At 36.2% G+C, this 18,675-nt stretch overlaps 1 protein-coding gene across 1 annotated transcript in view; it reads left to right on the forward strand.

Moving 5' to 3' along the window:
- Antxr2 (ANTXR cell adhesion molecule 2) overlaps window positions 1-11,682 on the forward strand; it is a 116,833-nt gene extending 105,151 nt beyond the window's left edge. The window contains exon 17 of the mRNA XM_090343359.1: window positions 7,794-11,682. Coding sequence (XP_090199485.1) covers window positions 7,794-7,829 — 36 coding nt within the window. The 3' untranslated portion in view covers window positions 7,830-11,682. The remainder of the gene's footprint in view (window positions 1-7,793) is intronic.
- The last annotated feature ends 6,993 nt before the right edge of the window (window positions 11,683-18,675 follow it).

Raw genomic sequence — 18,675 nt, forward strand, 5'->3', positions numbered from 1 at the left:
TTTCTTGCTTTTATGATCCCACAAGGCTCTTGTTCTCAAAAGTCTTCCTCTGTCCCAAACCCTCAATAGGATTCTTTCTTTATTTGAAGAAGTCCCAATATGACATTAGAGAAGGAGATAATTTCCTGTCCTCTTGCCTTAAGATCATGTAATGTTATATTTCAACTCTCAGCCTTCAACTAACTACTTCCTTGCTCTAAAGGAAATCCTCCTGTGCTATGGTATGATCCCTCTTCACATCAGCTTTTCTGCCATGCCCTATGTTTTTGTCAAGTTTGCCCTTTACTTAGTAAAAACTCTTTTACTTTGGTAAAATAGTTTAGTTTTTATAAGATAACTTTTAGTTTTTATGAGATAATTTTTTATCCTCAAATGTAAAATATCCACATGTATACATATAGTATCATAAAATACTTCAAATGTTACCTCATTTACAGCTTTTTCTATTCTGCTTTATGCCTTCTCTCTGTCTATTGGTAACTGATTTTATTTTCAAGGTAGTTATTATTTTTCTTTCTACAATATATGAAAATGTTCCATTTAGCAACATAAAACAATTCATAAAATGCATGTTGCATTATTTTGACAAAGAATCTTTCCCTTAGTAAATCCTGGTCATTCCTCTACCATGATGTATAGAGATCTTTATGTTTAATAGCCTCATATTATTTATAGTGTTCTGTAGCACTCTTTTAGTATATTCATTTTGTTCCTCTAACAATGAACATTTGGGTTATTTTTAATCTTTCATAAATACCAATGATGATGAAATGTATATCGGTCATTTTCTAGGTTTCTTTTACTTTAAGGTTACATGTCTAACTAGATTTTAGATTTCAGCTTTAAAATATAGTCTCTATTCTAATTGCGAATGTCAAGAGAAAATGCATTCCTATTATATCTATCATGTGTCTATCAAAATAAATGTGTCTAACAAAATAAATATTAAGCAAGTAATAAGACCTATAGATTCTATTTTGAGTATAGTCTATATCTTTATCTAATCTGTGTTTTGGGAATTAACTTCCCACGCTTATTTGTGAAAACTTTCTGACAATTTACCAACAGTGGTTTCCAGAGAGCTGTCAAAGTTATGTCTATATCTATATCTGAATCTAGATGTAGATATGTATATTGATCTCAATTATAATTTAGAAGGGTCGATTTTTATATCATATTATGAGATATGGTTTGGTGTTTCATTCACTGCCAACTATATACTTAACTTTCAATAAATATTAAAAGACAGATTTTGTGAAAATAAGCATGAACAGAATGTGTAGAATCACTACAATTTTACAAGTCTCATGATAGAATAAAGAGACAAAATCATTTTGAGGGTGAAAATTTTAGGCAAACTAATCAATTCCCTTTATGACATCTACTAAATATCCATATGATGTGTGGGTGCCTACTTTAAAATGTGACAGTTCTAGAATGAGTTTCTAAAATAAAATAGTGTGTGTAATTATATTTCAGTGTTGTGTTGAAGTATGGGGTTTTGTTGAGTTGTTTTTTTTTTTTGGTTGTTGGTGGTGATGGTGGGTGGTGGTGATAGCGTGTGTGTGTGTGTGCGTGTGTGTGTGTGTGTGTGTGTGTGTGTGTGTGTGTGTGTGTACCATTCCCAGTGCTTGAAATCAAAGCCTGGGCCTGGGAACTGTCCCTGAGCTTTTCAGGTGCAAGGCCAGAGTTCTCCCACTTGAGCCACACCTCCACTCCTGGCTTTTTTGGTGGTTAATTGACTGTGTGAGTCTCATGGGCTTTCTTGTCTGGCTTGGCTTTGAATTGTGATCCTCAGATCTGAGCCTGTGAGTTAGGATTACGATGTGGGCCACCTACGTCCAGCAAAAATTGCGGTTTTGGACCAGGCTTCTCTGGCTCATGATTGTAATCCTTGCTACTCAAGAAGCTGCGATCCGAGGATCCTAGTACAATACCAAGCCAGACAGACAAATGTGAGAGGCTCTTATCGCCAATTAACCATCAAAAAGCTGAAAGCAGAGAGAGATGTGGCTTAAGTGATAGAGTGAGAATACCTGTCTTGAGTTCAAGCCCCAGTACTGGCACACGCACACACACACACACACACACACACACACACACACACACAAGCAGTTTTATTGAGAGAAAAATTCTTGGGAGCACACGTTCTTTACAGAAGTGATTAGTATGGATCTTGTCTTCAGTCTGTTTTTCTCTAGAAAACAAAAAGCTTATTGTTGCCTCAAGTTTCTCCTTATAATAGCAACTTCCTCGAGCGCTGCATTTGTCCCTGTGTACATATCTATCAAGGTGTATCTGTGCTTTGTGCACAATTTTAAATGTGAAGCATTGTTTACTATTGCCCAGAGAACGTAGGTTTAGTAACCTCTTTCTAGAAGTGGAGATATAAATAAATCAGCTATCCATGTTTGAAAAGTCTAAACGAAACTGCAGTTGTTGGCTTCAGCTTGTCAATGGATATTTATGGGATGTGCATAATCCTGTAATGGTTATAGCAGTGAAATATATCCTGTGCAGATAGCTAGTAAAGGAACTCGCAAGCATTAATGCCAGTGGAATTTTAAGAGCAGGAAAACATGGTACTTGGGCTGTTAATGCTGCTCTTCACTGACCACAGTAAAGTGGAGGGGGTGAAATCAGTTCTTGAATATTGTAGCAGAATTGAAATCTATATACACAAGGCAAACAGAGCAGTCCCTGCTGATGTCTTGTTTTGGTCTCTTGGCCACTTAACTTCAGCATAGTAATTTAGTGTCAGACATTTTGGAGGGAGTATCTCTCTCCATGTCTTACTGATTGTGAGGCCCTAGAGGATGATACTGCCAATAATGATTTCTGGGAAAATGCCAATCCGTTTCTCACTCTAATAGATACTTAGATATTACCTGAACAAAATTACTTAAGTAAAGTGAAAGCTGACAGATTCTGATTGTGAATTTTGCTGTTTGACGATCAGGGTTTTATTTGTGATTTATACCTGGTACACTCTGTTCCTTCTTTTAATGGGAGGAAGTTTGTGGGGGAAAATTTCTACAGAGCTCAGGCTAAGCAGTAAAGTAGAAATATTAGTACATTTCCACTTTGAAAAAAATCCTGTTTTTCTAACTTGTAAAGAAAATGAAGCTAAGTTTCAGTCTTTACACTTAGAACTGTTTGTGTAGAAGAGCATTTGAGATTACATGAGGAACAGTATTGTTTCAACATTCTTGCAATTTTAAACACCCATTTGTATTGGTTGTGTTCACTTTGAATCATAATTGGACATCAACTATCTGCATAGTACTCTATTAAATCCTATTGGAGCATGAAATGGTAACACAGAAGCCATCTAAAGCTTTTTTGTATAAAGCAGAGAAAACATGTGGGAGATTTTAGAAGTTAAGATAAGTTTGGCTATTCTTGATGGTTGAGAGAGATGAGAAGTAAGAAATAGATAGTAGTTTATATTCTCATATATTTGCTTTACTTCTAAAGTATAACAGAAAAAATACAACAAAAACTAAAAAGAACAAAATTAAACAAGTAGATTAATAGGCAAAGTACAGACATAGCCATACTGGTAATTGTACTCGCAGGAGCCATAGCAATGACTACAAAGACGAACTTCCCCAGAATGATATATTGACCAAAATGCCTAACAATAATATATTATTGTCACAGAGCTATAAAGACATTTTCAAGAGAAGAAACTTGAGTGTAGGTATAGATATTTCCTTGCTGATCTGACTTGAGTTAGTAGGTATTCAAATGTCTGATTCCTAGCTATCAGATTGCATTTTTAGCCTCCACTGCGCTTCCTTCAATACAGAATTATAGAAGAAATAGGAAAAAAACAGCTGCCAGACCTGCTTAGGGCGAAACAGGTTTCAGAGGCCTTCAATCATGCCTACTTGATTCATTCCAATGTAGCACCCCTGCCTCGCTGGCCTTTGAGCCACCTGTAAACCCATGGGACTTCATAAACTAAAGAATGAAAGAAAGAACACTGACCTAGAAAAACAGATGGCTAACATTTCACTTAGTGCTTGCCTTCTGAAAAAAAACGTATGCCAGTAGATCTGGAGAGGAACGATTCTAAGGTTTTCATTGACAAGTGCCGGTAATATGAATATTCTATGTTGTTAATCGAATAGAGAAATATATGCCCCAGATCCTGAGTATGTGCTTAGAAAGTCTGATGTGTTATGAGAAGTTGAAGAGACTCCCTTATTTTCACATTTAAACGTGATGAGCTGCAGGATATAAAAAGGCACACCATAGGCTGTGTGTGTAGCACTGTGTGTGCTGACATGTACTTGCATACATACACATAAAGAATTAGATAGCTGAGCTGGGTGTTGGTGGCTCACATCTGTAATCTTAGGTACACAGAAGGCTGAGATGTGAGGCACAATTCGAAACCAGCTCAGGCAGAAAAGTCCCCACTGAGACTCTTATCTCTAATTAACCACTCAAAAACCAGAAGTGGTGCTGTGACTCAAGTAAGTAGAGCACTAGCCTTGAGCACAAAGTGGCTCAGGGACAGGGCCCAAGCCCAGAGCTCAAGCCCCACAACCTCCACCACCACCACCAACAGCAAAATGGATTCGATAGCTAACTAGGATCTGGGAAGAAGTTTTGACAGTCACTTTACTGAGATTACGAAAACTTTATATTGTAAAAGTACAAGTGCCACTGGCACCAGGAGGCTCACACCTATTATCCTAGACACCCAAGAGCCTGAGAGCTGGGTAGAATGTTTCAAGTGAGTCTGCACAGAAAAGTCTGTGAGACTCTAATCTCCAATTAAACATCAAAAGCAGAAGTGGTAGAGCACTAGCCTTGAGGGAAAAGCTCAGGGACAGCATGCAGGCCCTAAGTTCAAGCAAGTACTGGCCTTAAAGGGAGAGAGAGAGAGGGAGGGAGGGAGGGAGGGAGGGAGGGAGAGAGAGAGAGAGAGAGAGAGAGAGAGAGAGAGAGAGAGAGAGAGAGAGAGAGAGAGAGAGAGAGAGAAAGAGAGAGAGAGAGAGAGAGAGAGAAAGAGAGACAGAGACAGAGAGACAGAGAGAGAGACAGAGAGACAGAAAGAGAGAGAGACAGAATTTTGCTGTCTATAAATTATAGGAATTTTAAATGTTGACTACAGGTTCTGTATTTATTAGTTGTGGAATGTAGATGATAAGATTTATTTATAAAATCTACATTCTTATGCCCAGTGCGGTGGCTCATGCCTGTAAACCTAGCTATTCAGGAAACTGAGATCTCAGGATCACCGTTCAAAGCTAGCCTACACTAAAGACCATGAGACTCTTATCTCCAGTTAATCACTAAAAAACGGGAAGTGGGACTGTGATCCAGGGTTAGGGGGTAACCTTGAGCTGAAGAGCTCAGGGACAGCTTCCAGGCCCCATGACTGACAAAAGAAAAAAAAATCTACATTCTTAATAGAACTACATTCAGATGAGTTCACTAGAGGGCTGGGAATTTGGCCTTAGTGGTAGAGTATTTGCCTAGCATGCCCGAAGACCTGGGTTCTATTCCTCAGTACCACATACATAGGGGGGGAAAGCCGGAAATGGTGCTGTGGCTCAAGTGGTAGAGCTGTAGCCTTGAGAAAGCCCAAGCACAGTGCTTAGACCCTGAGTTCAAGCCCCAGGACTGGCAAAAAGAAAGTTATTTTTAATACAATAGCTCAAACCCTAGATACATAAGGCCATATAGGACGAGGCCAAATTAATGGACCTCCAAGACATGGAAACAAGAGCTTAATTATAAGTGACTGTTATTCTTAATGTATTGTTTTTCTCCCTTCTCTTGTGTTTCCCTTTGGTTAATCTCATATTGTTACAATATCTCACTTTGTTACCTGGAACATTACATAGATATTTACTTGTTTATTTGAAATAGGAGGGGAAAAATGAGAGGCGGGGGTGGGAGGAAGGAAATGGGAACAAAAACATAAGAAGGGATATCAATGTGTGAGAAGTAATGCATCCTCTATCTGGCAAATATAACTGTAACCCCTCTATACATTGAAATAAAAAAAATTAAAAAAAAGAAAGTTACTTTTAAAATAGAATACATATGGATTTATGGAAAATATACAAAAGAAAAAGTAGCATACAGAATAGTCTTTATTAAATATGTGATGTTAATCTTTTACTTTGACATACAGTTACCATCATTTATACATAAATAAGAAATATATGTTTATGTATATGTATATATAAATTTATATATAATTTGGTATTTTTCTTTATACTTATTTTCCTTTTACTTTAATGGCTGCATAATGAGTTAAATAAATGAATCATAATTTATTCTCTGAATAGTTGGAGCAAAATAAATATGAATTATCAGATTATAACATTCACTACTATAAAAATCTATGGTAAATATTTTTAAATCTGTGTAAGTTATTTTGGGGAACTGTACCCTCAAAATGTAATTACTGAGTCAAAGAAGAGAAAGACTATTTGTTTGGTAGTTTGCTGATTCTATATATTTTTTCAGTTACAATTTTCACTATTAAGGTATGAGGGATTTTATTCTTGTTCTAGAAGTTCACTAATTAGATAATGTGCTCAATATAAGATTGCATAAAACATTATGCATTAAAAAGGAGGTATTTTCCCATTTGAAGCAATGATATTTATTAAGCAAGTAAAATATTGCCATGCCAAGATCATATAATTCACTGTCAATACTAATATATAAAAATTAAGTGTCATAAAACATTTAACTTGATAAGCATACCCTTAGTGTTCTCTTAAGGACTCAATTTGTCCGACTGATTATTTTGAGATAATTAAGGGGTTGAACTGACAAATTTCTCCTTGAAAATGGATAGAAGAGTAAATACTGTCCATTTGGAAAACGTACACCATGGCTCTGTACAAGTGTGAGAAATGGTCAAAAACAATGGCAGGATTGAGAATTCGTTTGTCTTTTGCAAAAATCTTTCATAAAATAGTCACACAGATGACATCCCTTTATTCACATGCTTTCTTCTCCTCAGGTATCATTATTCTTTTGTTGTTATTTATTTGGCCAGTCTTGGGGCTTGAACTCAAAGCCTGAGCACTGTTTATGAGGCTAGCACTGTACCACTTGAGCCACAGCACCACTTTCAGTTTGGGGAGTGATTTATTTAAGATGAGACAAACTTTTCTGCCTGGGCTGGCTTTGAACCTTGATTCTTAGATTTCAGCTTCCTGAATAGCTAGCATTTCAGGAATGAGCCACAGGCACCTGGCATTACTGAACTATGTTCCTTGTGCACATTTAAAAAAATTTTTTTTTTGCCAGTCCTGGTGACCAAACTCAGGGCCTGAGCACTGTCCTTGAGTTTTCCTCAAGGCTAGTGCTCTACCACTTGAGCCACAGCACCACTTTCCGCTTTTTTCTATGTATGTGGTACCACGGAATTGAACCAGGTCTTCCTGCATGCTACGCAAGCACTCCACCACTAGGCCAAACTCCCGGCCCAAACATTTAAGAAGCAGATTATATAAAAGAATTATTCTGTTTCAACTTGTTATAAGAAGATGATATTAATTGGTAGCTTTGATTTCTTGGTCGTTATGATAGCAGATCTATACAAAGAACAATATTACAAAGTTCTAGTTCCCAACATTTTTTCCATACAAAATTGACCTTGTTCCAAGAAAACAATGTTTGATTAGGTGTCTCATGTGAATACTGCTCTCACTGTGATTAATCATTATTATGTCATAGTATGAAAACTTAATGTTCAGATGCTTTGTTAGAAATGTTTCAGTATTTCAATGTTGACTTCTTTTTTCCCTCAGGGTCGATGCATAAACTTTTCTCGAGTTCCACATTAATAAAAGGAAAACAAGAAGCTACTAAGATGTTGCATTCTCCCATTGCTGATTTCATCTGGATGAAAAAAGTCAAGTGCATTTCAGAAACTCTTGGAAAAAGCTTAATTCTTCTCTGTCAGGAAGTGTTTCCTCAGCCTTCTGCTTTATTTGCACCAAACATTTTCAGACACTTGTTCTGCCATCTACATGGGAAGTGCTAAAACTCAGTGATAATTCCTCATTCATGACATTGGAAATAAAGAGGAATGTTAAATTGCATGCTATCGTTTACACAGGAAAACTCATTTCAATGTTTAGAAAAATAAATTGTTGCAACACCTACCATATAAAGATGACATCAAAACCGGGAGTGCCGTGACGAGTCTCTAATGGAACCAGGAGTTCTGAACATGGAAATGTGGAGCCTGTGTTTTCTTTATGGCATCATTAGCCACAGGCAGAGTATGAAATTTCCCAGCAGGCAAAGCAAATAATGGAGTCCATTGCCTTTTAGCGATGGCAGATCACAAAATCTTTCCAAGCCCCCTATCACAATGTGCCTTACGGGAAGTTTCTGACTAGAAAATCTTGTCATTCTAGTACTGAAAAGTGCACATGCATGACAAAATGTTAGACAACATGCCTCAAGGTACTGGTAGCATGTGAGACTTTGCCCTTTCATTGTTGAAGACACCTTTCTTTCATTGTGCACTTGGGACAAGAAAATTAATAGAGCATTATTCCAAAGGAAGACAGCCTCTAACCACAGATCCCCAGTGGAGTTTAAAGACTCAAGATTTAAGACCTTGTGCGTGAGATTGGTAGATTTCCCTCTTAGGTTTTCAGTTTAGTAGTATTGAAAGCATTGACATCTGTAAACATACCTAGGAGTTTGTTTCGCCTTTAATTTAAAAGAAGCAGTACACGCAAAGCTTCCACTCAGGGCTTTTTTTTTTTCTTCCTACTTTCATGTCTCCAAGGGCTCTTCAGCGTCACAAGCCAGCAACTCTCTTTGCATGAAAATTTCGAAGTTTAATTAATATAATTAAAGGCAACAGCAAGCAGCAGCCTGTGAAGATTTTGCTCATCTTTTTTATGCCTTTTGACATTGAATGACCTATTACTGTGTCCGAATTACTTGGATTTGAGGAGCACTCTACTTTGGTTGTGATTTAGTAGGCAAGAGGGGATCTCCTGTCTTCAGTTTATAAATTTTCAGGAGGGTTGCCATTAAAACCCATTGACAATATAGGTATTATATACTTTTTTTTTTTTTAGAAAAAATCACCCTTGTGTCACGTTGACGATGCCAAATTATGTTAGCGTGAGCAGAAACACTGTGGGGGAGGAGGAAGGCAGCAGCTGAAGAAAACAGCTCAAATGATCTAGTCACTTTCGATACTGTACTTCAGATGCGAAATGGATATTCGACTGGAAACCTGACAAAGCGCTCCCACTTTGATGTGAACTGGTCTAGACAATGACCAGTGGCCGGGTCAGGGGGATGTCTCTCTGTGAGCACAAAGGCTTATCAAATGACACTAAAAATAAGTTCAACAACCATCACGTTGGAAGGGAGAAAGGCGAACACTTCATGTTTGGCGGGCATATGAGTGCACAAGATGGAAAGAGCGGTTTGGAGCATCCCAGAATAATTACCCCTATTGTGCTTTTAATGGTATTTCAAAGGATAGAAATGATACTGTTGGTTGGTGTCCAGATTTATGTCACTGCTCCAAGAAGCCTTATGTATGCACGCACACACACACACACACACACACACACACACACACACACACACACACTTATCTATTTTGTCTCTTTTGCACAAGTTTATTTATGTCTCTGGCTGGCTGGATCCAAAGCCATGTGTCCACATATATATTAATAAAAATGTTATCTGTGCCTGCACTATCATGTTCTTTAAGTTCATTTGCAAAGCTCTTGCCTTCTTTGGTTGAATATATAACTGCCCTGGTTAATTTCCAGAATGGAATTCTATTCCCTTCCAAAACATCCAGCATGTTTGCAGATGATACTGTTGGCAGAATCTATGTGTATCAATCCAGCATGGAAGCTTGATCTAGTACACCCAACCCTGTTGCAGAGAATTCTTGTAGACATCTGTTCTTCATTTGCATCTGGAACCGGACCTATTGTTATTTTCTCAAATGGCTGTTTAATTTCTGATCAAGTCACATGCATTTCACAAGTGTTAAGGGTGGTACAGAATCTATGGCTAATGCTTCTTTGATAGTTAAAGTTTCTTACGAATCATATAGCACACTTGTATTTTGCTACACTAGCAATGTAAACAGACCACCGATTTTAAATAGTAAATTTGTAGTGGAGATTTGTAATGCAAATACCATGGAGAGTTCTCAATGAAGAAGGAGAGCCATTGGCTTAGATGTAGGCGGGAAAACACCAATTCATCAAGTTCAAAGGCAGATGGAATTGAATTGCCCTTTCAAGATATATACCAGTTCTGGGTTATGCTTTTCTTTGATGAATTTAACTAGCAAATTAAAATGTGTTTTTAAAAATCTTGCCTTTCAGTCAGGAAAGTAGATCAGAATAAAGCCTTTTCCATAAAGTTTTATGGCACTTTTATATATGTGGAGAGAAATAACTCCTGTGCAATTTTCTGGACATGATGTGAGTCAAGATAGACTTCCTGGGTACAAATGAGGAAGTCTTATCCATTATCCATTTGTGTTGCATAAGGTTGCAAAACAATTAAGTGGGAAATGACTCCTAACTTATGTGTCTCCTCTGCCTAGAAAGAAAGTTTTGAAGGCATCTATATATATTTCATAACAATGTCTGTTCTTTATGGATTTGATCCATAAATATTTATCTATCTGAAAACTTTGATACTTGGAATGTTTTCCTTAAAGCATTTGGTACTCTAAGAAAAAACATTTGGTGCTAAGAGTTGCAGCACTGATGCCTTTCCCCAAGTTAATTCTATTTTAAAATTTTATATTTCCTTCCCAATGAGATGCAGAGTAAAATTTGAGAGTCTCCATTGACTAAGGAGCAGCATCTGTCATCTATGGTTAGTTGCTATTTTGACAAAAATGTAGAAGGTTTAAAATCCCCTATGTTTCAGGTTGTTAGAGAAGACATTTGCTTATATTTCCCTTGATCTTTATTCCAACCGCTTAAAAAATAAATTGTTCTCTCTCTCTTTTTTGGGGGGGGGGGGCGGGTGGATCGGTCCTGGGCTTGAAATCTGGGCCTGGGCACTGTCCTCCCTGAGCTCTTCAGCTCAAGGCTATGGCCCTACCTATTGAGCCACAATGCCACTTCCAGTTTTTTTCTAGTGGTTAATTGGAAGTGAGAGTATCATGGTCTTTAGTGCCCACGCTGGCTTTGAACCTTAATTCTCATATCTCAGCCTCCTGAGTAGCTGGGATTACAGGCGTGAGCTACCATTCCCAGCATTATTCTCTATTTCTAAAACTAAATTCTTTTTTTTTTTTTTTTTGCCAGCCCTGGGCTTGAGCTCAGGGCCTGAGCACTGTCCTTGGACTTTCTCAAGGCTAGCACTCTACTACTTGAGCCTCAGCACCACTTCCGGCTTTTTGCTATGGATGTGGTGCCGAGGAATCGAACCCGGGTCTTCGTGCATGCTAAGCAAGCACTCTACCACTAGGTCAAACTCCCAGCCCTAAAACTAAATTCTTAATAGGTATAACATTTGAGCGTATTTGTGAATGTATTGTGAATGCCATTGCTCAGACGTGAATTATCGCTTATTTTATTATTAAAATGAAATTTATATTATGGCTAATAAAATATGTTTTGATTGATTCACTAACATGCTGTTTTTTTTAAAGATAAGAAGGTAAAAAATATAATTATAAATATTTGTACTAGAACTAATTGTTCATTCTTCCTTCATCCATTCATTAACTCTTTGAGGGTATTTTGTGTTGCTCATTCTGGGCTAGAACTCAGGATCTGGATGCTGTCCCTATGTTCGCTTTAGCTTGAGGTTAATGCTCAACCACTTGAACCGCAGCTCCACTTTTGGCTTTTTGTGGGTAGTTAATTGGAGACAAAAGTCTTATAGACTTTCCTGCCCAGACTGACTTTGAACTACAGTCCTCAGATCTCAGCCTCTTGAGTAGTTAGGATGAGACACTGGGACCTGGATATTTTGGTTAACTTTTAGTAGATGTTTTTCAACATCATATTACTGTAGGAAGTTTGTTTGAGCTTTTTTACCATAAAAGATTGGCAAGTGTAAATGCAAAGACTGTGTGAGCGTGTATGTGTATATATATATATATATAGATGTCTCTATATATGCATTCATATATATATATATACATATTCATATATATCCGAAAGGAAGTGTGTAACATCAGTGCATAAAGTAACTTGGTCATATCTTCTTTGTGATTAAAGAAAGACACAGGTGAAGCTAGAGACTTTTGTTTCATTTGTTCAGTGAGTCCCTATTCCAGTCTGAGAATTAGACTAAAATTGTGTTCAGTGAATGTTTATGGCTGGCACTCTACCACTTTAGCCATAGCTCCATTTCTGGCTTTTTGTTAGTTAATTGGAGTTAGTATCTTGGATTTTTCTATGCGGGATGGCTTTGAACTGTGATTCTTTTGGCCTTTTGAGTAGGTAGGATAACAGATGTGAGACAAATTGTCAGGCTGAAATTACAGGAATTGTATATTTTAAAGTTTAGTGATTGGTTTCCTTATTTGTAAAGCATAATAGTATTAATCCTTTAAACAGCCATTTAGTTACAAAAACAATGAACTCTAATGCATAATTTCGTAATTAGGCTTAATGCTATAATTTACTAACAACTTTCTTCTAAGTAGAATTATTCAGGCAACTGACAATAATACAGTTTGTATCTGTTAAAAACTAGCTTCTCTACCATCTGATTTTCAACAGTAATTAGAGAGAGAGAAACTCACAAAATAAAACAAAATTGACTAGTTCTACCAGATGACACCTGTAAACAGGATTTTTACCCACTGAAATTCTTATGTGAAATAAAATGATTATCATTATCACACTAAAGTTTCTTTTTTAAAAAAATTCTCTAATTCTAAACGTCTCCGTTAATTAAACAGAGCAATGACAGACCTTCATTTTCTTTAAATACTTTGTTTGTGTGAGGCTGTCACACAGAAAGAAAGATTATATTTTAAACAATATGTTCAAGTGTAAAAATCTTCAACAGATTCTTAGTGTTTTCAAAAATGAAGGAAGTTTTCAGGACTTTTATAATGAGCATCTTAGGATTCTTCCAAAGGAACTGAGTATTTCAGAAAATTGTAGAGGATTTTTAAATAATATTTGAAAGGTTATTAGGTATTAAATTTTGGCTCACAATATCAGTAAACTTTCCTAGCTCTGTTTGTAACAGATATGATTACAAAAAATTATAGTGCAATAGCATTAATGGTTGCTAATTGTCTCCATATACTTGTTACTTCACCAAAAATACTGGACTGATGTATTTATTAGGCTAAATCAATGATTGAAAAATGCTAATTCAAAATTATGCAGAAAGGCCAATTCACGAATGCTTTAAAAATTGTAACCATTTATTGGCTTATGAAGATGGTATATTCATCAGCTTACTGAATGGTGGGTATAACTTTGCATTAAATCATAAAGGTTTCCCTTAACACCTAAAATTAGATAAATCTCAACTCTAGATATGAGTGCATTTGTGTTTATAATTTCTGGCTTTGAAAAAGTACCAACTAAATGGAGGAGAGAAGGCTTGTATCAGTTTCCTAGTGATGCTGTAAATTGATACACACAAGTTAAATCAATCAAATTTAAATAAAAATCTTCAAATAGTGTAAAACAACACAAATATAGTCTTTTACAGTTGTGACGATCAGAGATCTAAACATGAGTTTCATTACATTACAGTTAAGGTTTGGGCTGAATTAGTTCCTTCTGCATTCTCTGAGAGGAGAATTTATTGTCTTGATTTTTCTTAGCTTCCAGTGTCTGTCTGTACCATTTATCATCTTCAAAATATTCCACTCCAACTTTTCCTTTACCTGGTATCCCTCTGATTTCTTGTTTCTTCTTCTGAGGACCACTGTGACTGTTCTGTAGTCCACCAGCATCACCCACAGAGACCACGTGTTATAACCCTTAGCAGGATTACTCCTAAAGAGTCTCGTTTTGCTATGTAGGACAACCATTTCTGGGGATAAAGACAGCCACCTTGGAGGGTCATAATTGAGCGCAACACAATGCTTATAATAATTTCCCTATTCTTCAGTATTTTTTTATATCAGCCACCACATGGATGTAAGTCAGTTGAACTTTCTACATTAGATAATGACTTGCTCAAATTCTAGTTCTTGTCATAATACAGTGAATCTTTTGTTTGGGATTGTTGTTTTTGTTTTGTTTGGTGGGGTGGTGATTCATTCTACATTTTGAGATTTCTCACAAGGAAAAAGATCAAGGGATAAACTCTTGGAAGATGTGTGCCAGATGAAAAACTGTTCATAAGACTAAGAAGCAGATGGGTAGAGTTTTGCTGCCTCTAGAGCATTACTTGGCCTGCCTGCATAAGCCCAGAAGTTAACCCAAAGTTAGCCCCTGTAATACTTTCTGCTGTCATTCTGGAAATCTTTTAGGAAAGTACTGAAATATCACCAGAGACAAAATACAAAAATAAGGCAGTATTCTAATTCTAACATCAGCAACAGACATATGGACCTTAAACAGAAGTTGTCTCCACCTGCTAACTGTTCTTTTGTTCCATAATTAAAAGTGCTTCTGAACACTCTTGTGAGGAAGAATGATTTCAAATCCAAGTAAAGTGAATATGTACATTAAATATTTTTCAAGCAGTAATTATGAGCAAGACCTTAATTAAAACAGATCATCTTTAGAATGATTATAATTAAAAGGCGCTGCTGCTCTTCAGGAAGACGCTCCTTAAACAAAACCATGATATATGTCATGCACCTAGCATTCTTGGTAACCAGTTAGTAAATTCTATATATGCAGTAGGAGTCATTTTCACATGACTTGTACTTTGTGTTTTATGTAGACACACAGTCATTTCTAGACATTTCATTCATCAATTTGAAAATGTTATGGACACACCACATGAGCTTTTTTATACTTCCTGGTCTTAAGACCCTTATTATTCATGTGAAGGACTTTGACATCTTTCAATAACATACTTTTAATTTGTTTAATAAAACATACACCACCTAAAAATGTTTTCTAATTATGTTACATTGTAGTGTTCAGACTCCATCAACCTATATTATTTATAGTTTTATTTAATAAAAATATGCTAGATATATGATGTATATATAAGTAATACACATGAATAGTATGTATGGTGTGCTAATTTGGCCTAAAGCTAGGAAAATTTTGTGCTATATTGTATTCTAACATGAGGGGGGAAGGTGGAAAGACATTTGATGATTCTCAATTAAGTGGCTGATACCATGATTCTTGGATGGCCTATTTAAAAATAAAGCCTGATCAGATAAAATGAAATTTAATGCTAAATTAGGCCTGTTTTATATGAACAACCCTAGATAAACTCTGTACTACTGAGGGATATCTCATATTTTGCTTCCCCATAGTTTCCAGTCTATTAAAAATGTTCCAAAGAAATCAAAATGCTTTTGAATTATCCTGTTTGTTCCAAAACATTATTCTGCCCTAACTCACAGATAAATTAAGCTACATAAAAGATTTAATGTCCTCTAAGGTTGAGAAAAAAACAAACAAAGTGAAAAGGATGGGGTTGAGGGTGACACAGTTGCTAGAATAAAAGGTTTCTGTAGGAGGTGGCATTGAGGACCAACTAAAGGACGTAATGAGGACCATTGCTTTAACATAACTTTCGAAGTATTTAACTTTAAACAAGAAAAGTACGAAATCCCAAGAAATTGAAAGGATAATTAATTCACAATCATAGTTTTAATTTCCATGGAAATTATAAGATGAAGTGAGCATTTCATAAATGAAACCTAAACAAGATATCATACTTTGTTCTTTCTTTTGTGACTATGAAGTATTCTAAACAGTTGTCTGTTTTGGAATCTCTATTTCTCTCTTTGTTTTACCAATTAATTTCTTTTAGGAAAGTACTCCTTCAGATAGTACCAGAAATTGCCACCTTTCAACCATTCATAGTGCTCTGCTTTGTGACCATCCCTAGAGAACAAGAGAAACAATATCGGTGGGCACTAGGACTGGGAATTATGGGAAGTCATTGTGCTTCAGAGTGAGGAGTAAGAAGACACTCAATAACTCAACAACAACTCAATGAAGGATGAGAAATCAGGGGTTTGCCAAGAGGAAAAAGTTAGTTAAAAATTATTCAAGGTGAGAGGGCAGACATTCTGCTTCCCTGGAGAACAGAGAGAAGACTCCCAAAGGGAATAATGCCATAGAGAAAATAAACTGCCTTGAGGCTCAGCTTCCATAACGAATACTGGCTGATGCCTACGTCTTGTCAGTCTCTACCGTTGACAATGAGATACTGCAATGGGCAGTACATCCAGTGGGCAAGTAAGGACAGAAACTGCATGTCAAAATGCAAGTGTTACAGATTCCGTACAGGGGAAATTTATGGTGTGATTAGCGCATATAAGGGAATCATGAGAGAAAACAGTAAAATGTCTGCTGAAACTAGGAGAATGAGCACACAGTGTTCCCTTCCATCCTCTGTTCCTGCTTTCCATCTTCTACCCACTTAACAATAAGCCTAGGAGAATGGCACATAGGGTGCTCAACATAAACCACTGGAATGAGGTAATAAAAAATTTTCGGACTTCCAGTTTCTCCAAGACTAAATAGTCCCTTTTCTCCTAGGTCTTACTCCTCACAAGTCAAAAGCCCTAGAAACAAAAAAAAAAATCATAGGCAGTATCTGGAAGGTGGAACAAACACAGCAAAACTGTTAAAGACATTCACATTAAGGAGCCATGGTGAAAGTAAGAACACTAGCTCTCCTACACATCTCATGAGATCCAGAGAAATTGTTCCAGAAACTTCCCACTAGACACTGCTAACAAACACAGATACCTTGTAGAGAGAGGCTTTCCACATACGCAAAGCACAATGAGGTAGATTTTTATCACCTACCATTTTCCTTGACAAAAATTAAAAACTAATTAGTAATGTAGACTAAGAATAAAGATCTCCCAATGATATACTCCTCACAAGAAACACACTTCAAATTGAATGGCATAGATTGTAAGTAGAAGGATCGGAAAGCATGCTATGTAAGTATAAATATTTCAGAAACAAGAGTAGGTATATTACTATCAGATAAAGAAAAATAATTTTGCCAGTCCAGGGGGTTTGAACTGAGGCCCTGAGCACTGTCCTTGAACTTTCTCAAGGCTAGAGCTCTACCACTTGAGCCACAGCACCACTTTTGGCTCTTTCTTTGCATGTGGTACCAAGGAATCAAACCTGGGTCTTCCTGCATCCTAGGAAAGCACTCTACCATTATACCAAACTCCTGGCACAAAGAAAAATATTTTTCTTTCTTCATAGCCCCCCAAAACACTGGAGATGAATGCATTTTGTATTGACAAAAGACCAGTCCATTTAAAACTAGACACATTATCTAAACAATACTTAAAGAAAACCAACCAAACTAAACCAAAACAACAGTGATAACAAAAGACAGTCTCAAAACACATGAAACATAAATTAATACACCTGATACACTAAGAACAGAAAAAAATCCACAGTTGTAGCTGAGAACTCAACCCATTCTTATTGAAGCCAGCCAATCCATAGTTTATAACTAACATGTATGGAGGAATAGCTACCAAACAGCAACAGAAGACAAAACTTCCCACATGTGCATGGAACAGATTATAATATGTCATAAAACTAGCTTTGAAAATTCAAAAATATTAACAGATTATGCTATTGAAACACATGAAATCAAATTAGAAGCAACAGAAATACAGTAGTAAAATTTCCATTCAGATAATAAATGATATAAATGAATGCTAAGTCAAATTGAATGGAAATAAAATGGATGGAAAAACAAAGTAAAATCAGAACTTATCAAACTATGTGGGAAATATAGCTAGCTTAATGTGAATTGGGAAACTTACAGTATTTAATAGAAGTGTTATTATCATTCAAAAATAAGATTAAATAATAATTTAAAAAACCAATGACCTAAATTCTTACCTTGGGAAGAGTAAAATAAGAGTAAAATTATATCCGAACTATACAAAGTACAGAAAGCAATAGGTATAATAGGAGTTTCCAGTGGCTCATGCCTATAATCCTAGCTACGCAGGAAGCTGAGAACTAGCCTGAACAAGCAAACTCTAGTGCTACTTATTTCCAATTAACCAGTAAAAATCTAGCACTAGAGACATGGCTTAAGTGGTAGAGCACCAGCCGCGTACACAAATGCCTAGTGAGAGCACAAATCCCTGAATTCAAGCCTGAGTACTGGAAAATAAATTATAAATAAACAAATAAACATATAAATAAAAAATACAAAAGTCAACAGAACTAAAAACCAAGGAACCAAACAGGAAAATCAGTAAAGTATAAATTTAATTTTAGATGTGGAAAGGATACTTAATATCTAAGTAATGAGATTTTTAGCTAGACATTATTTAATAAGTGACCCATAAATCAAAGAAAGGAAGAGTTGGCTACAATATATATTGATTTGTAGCCATATTTCTTCCTCAAGACACAGGAATATATGAGCATTTTTAGATATTTACCTTTTTATTGTAAAGGTGATGTACAGAGAGGTTACAGTTACATAAGTAAGGTAATGAGTGCATTTATTTTCAAACAGCGTTACTCCTTCCTCATTTTCTCTCTCTTTCCTTCCAAG

Source organism: Megascapheus bottae, chromosome 13, assembly GCF_031878675.1.
Source record: "Megascapheus bottae isolate mThoBot1 chromosome 13, mThoBot2.hap1, whole genome shotgun sequence".
Lineage (NCBI taxonomy): Eukaryota > Metazoa > Chordata > Mammalia > Rodentia > Geomyidae > Megascapheus > Megascapheus bottae.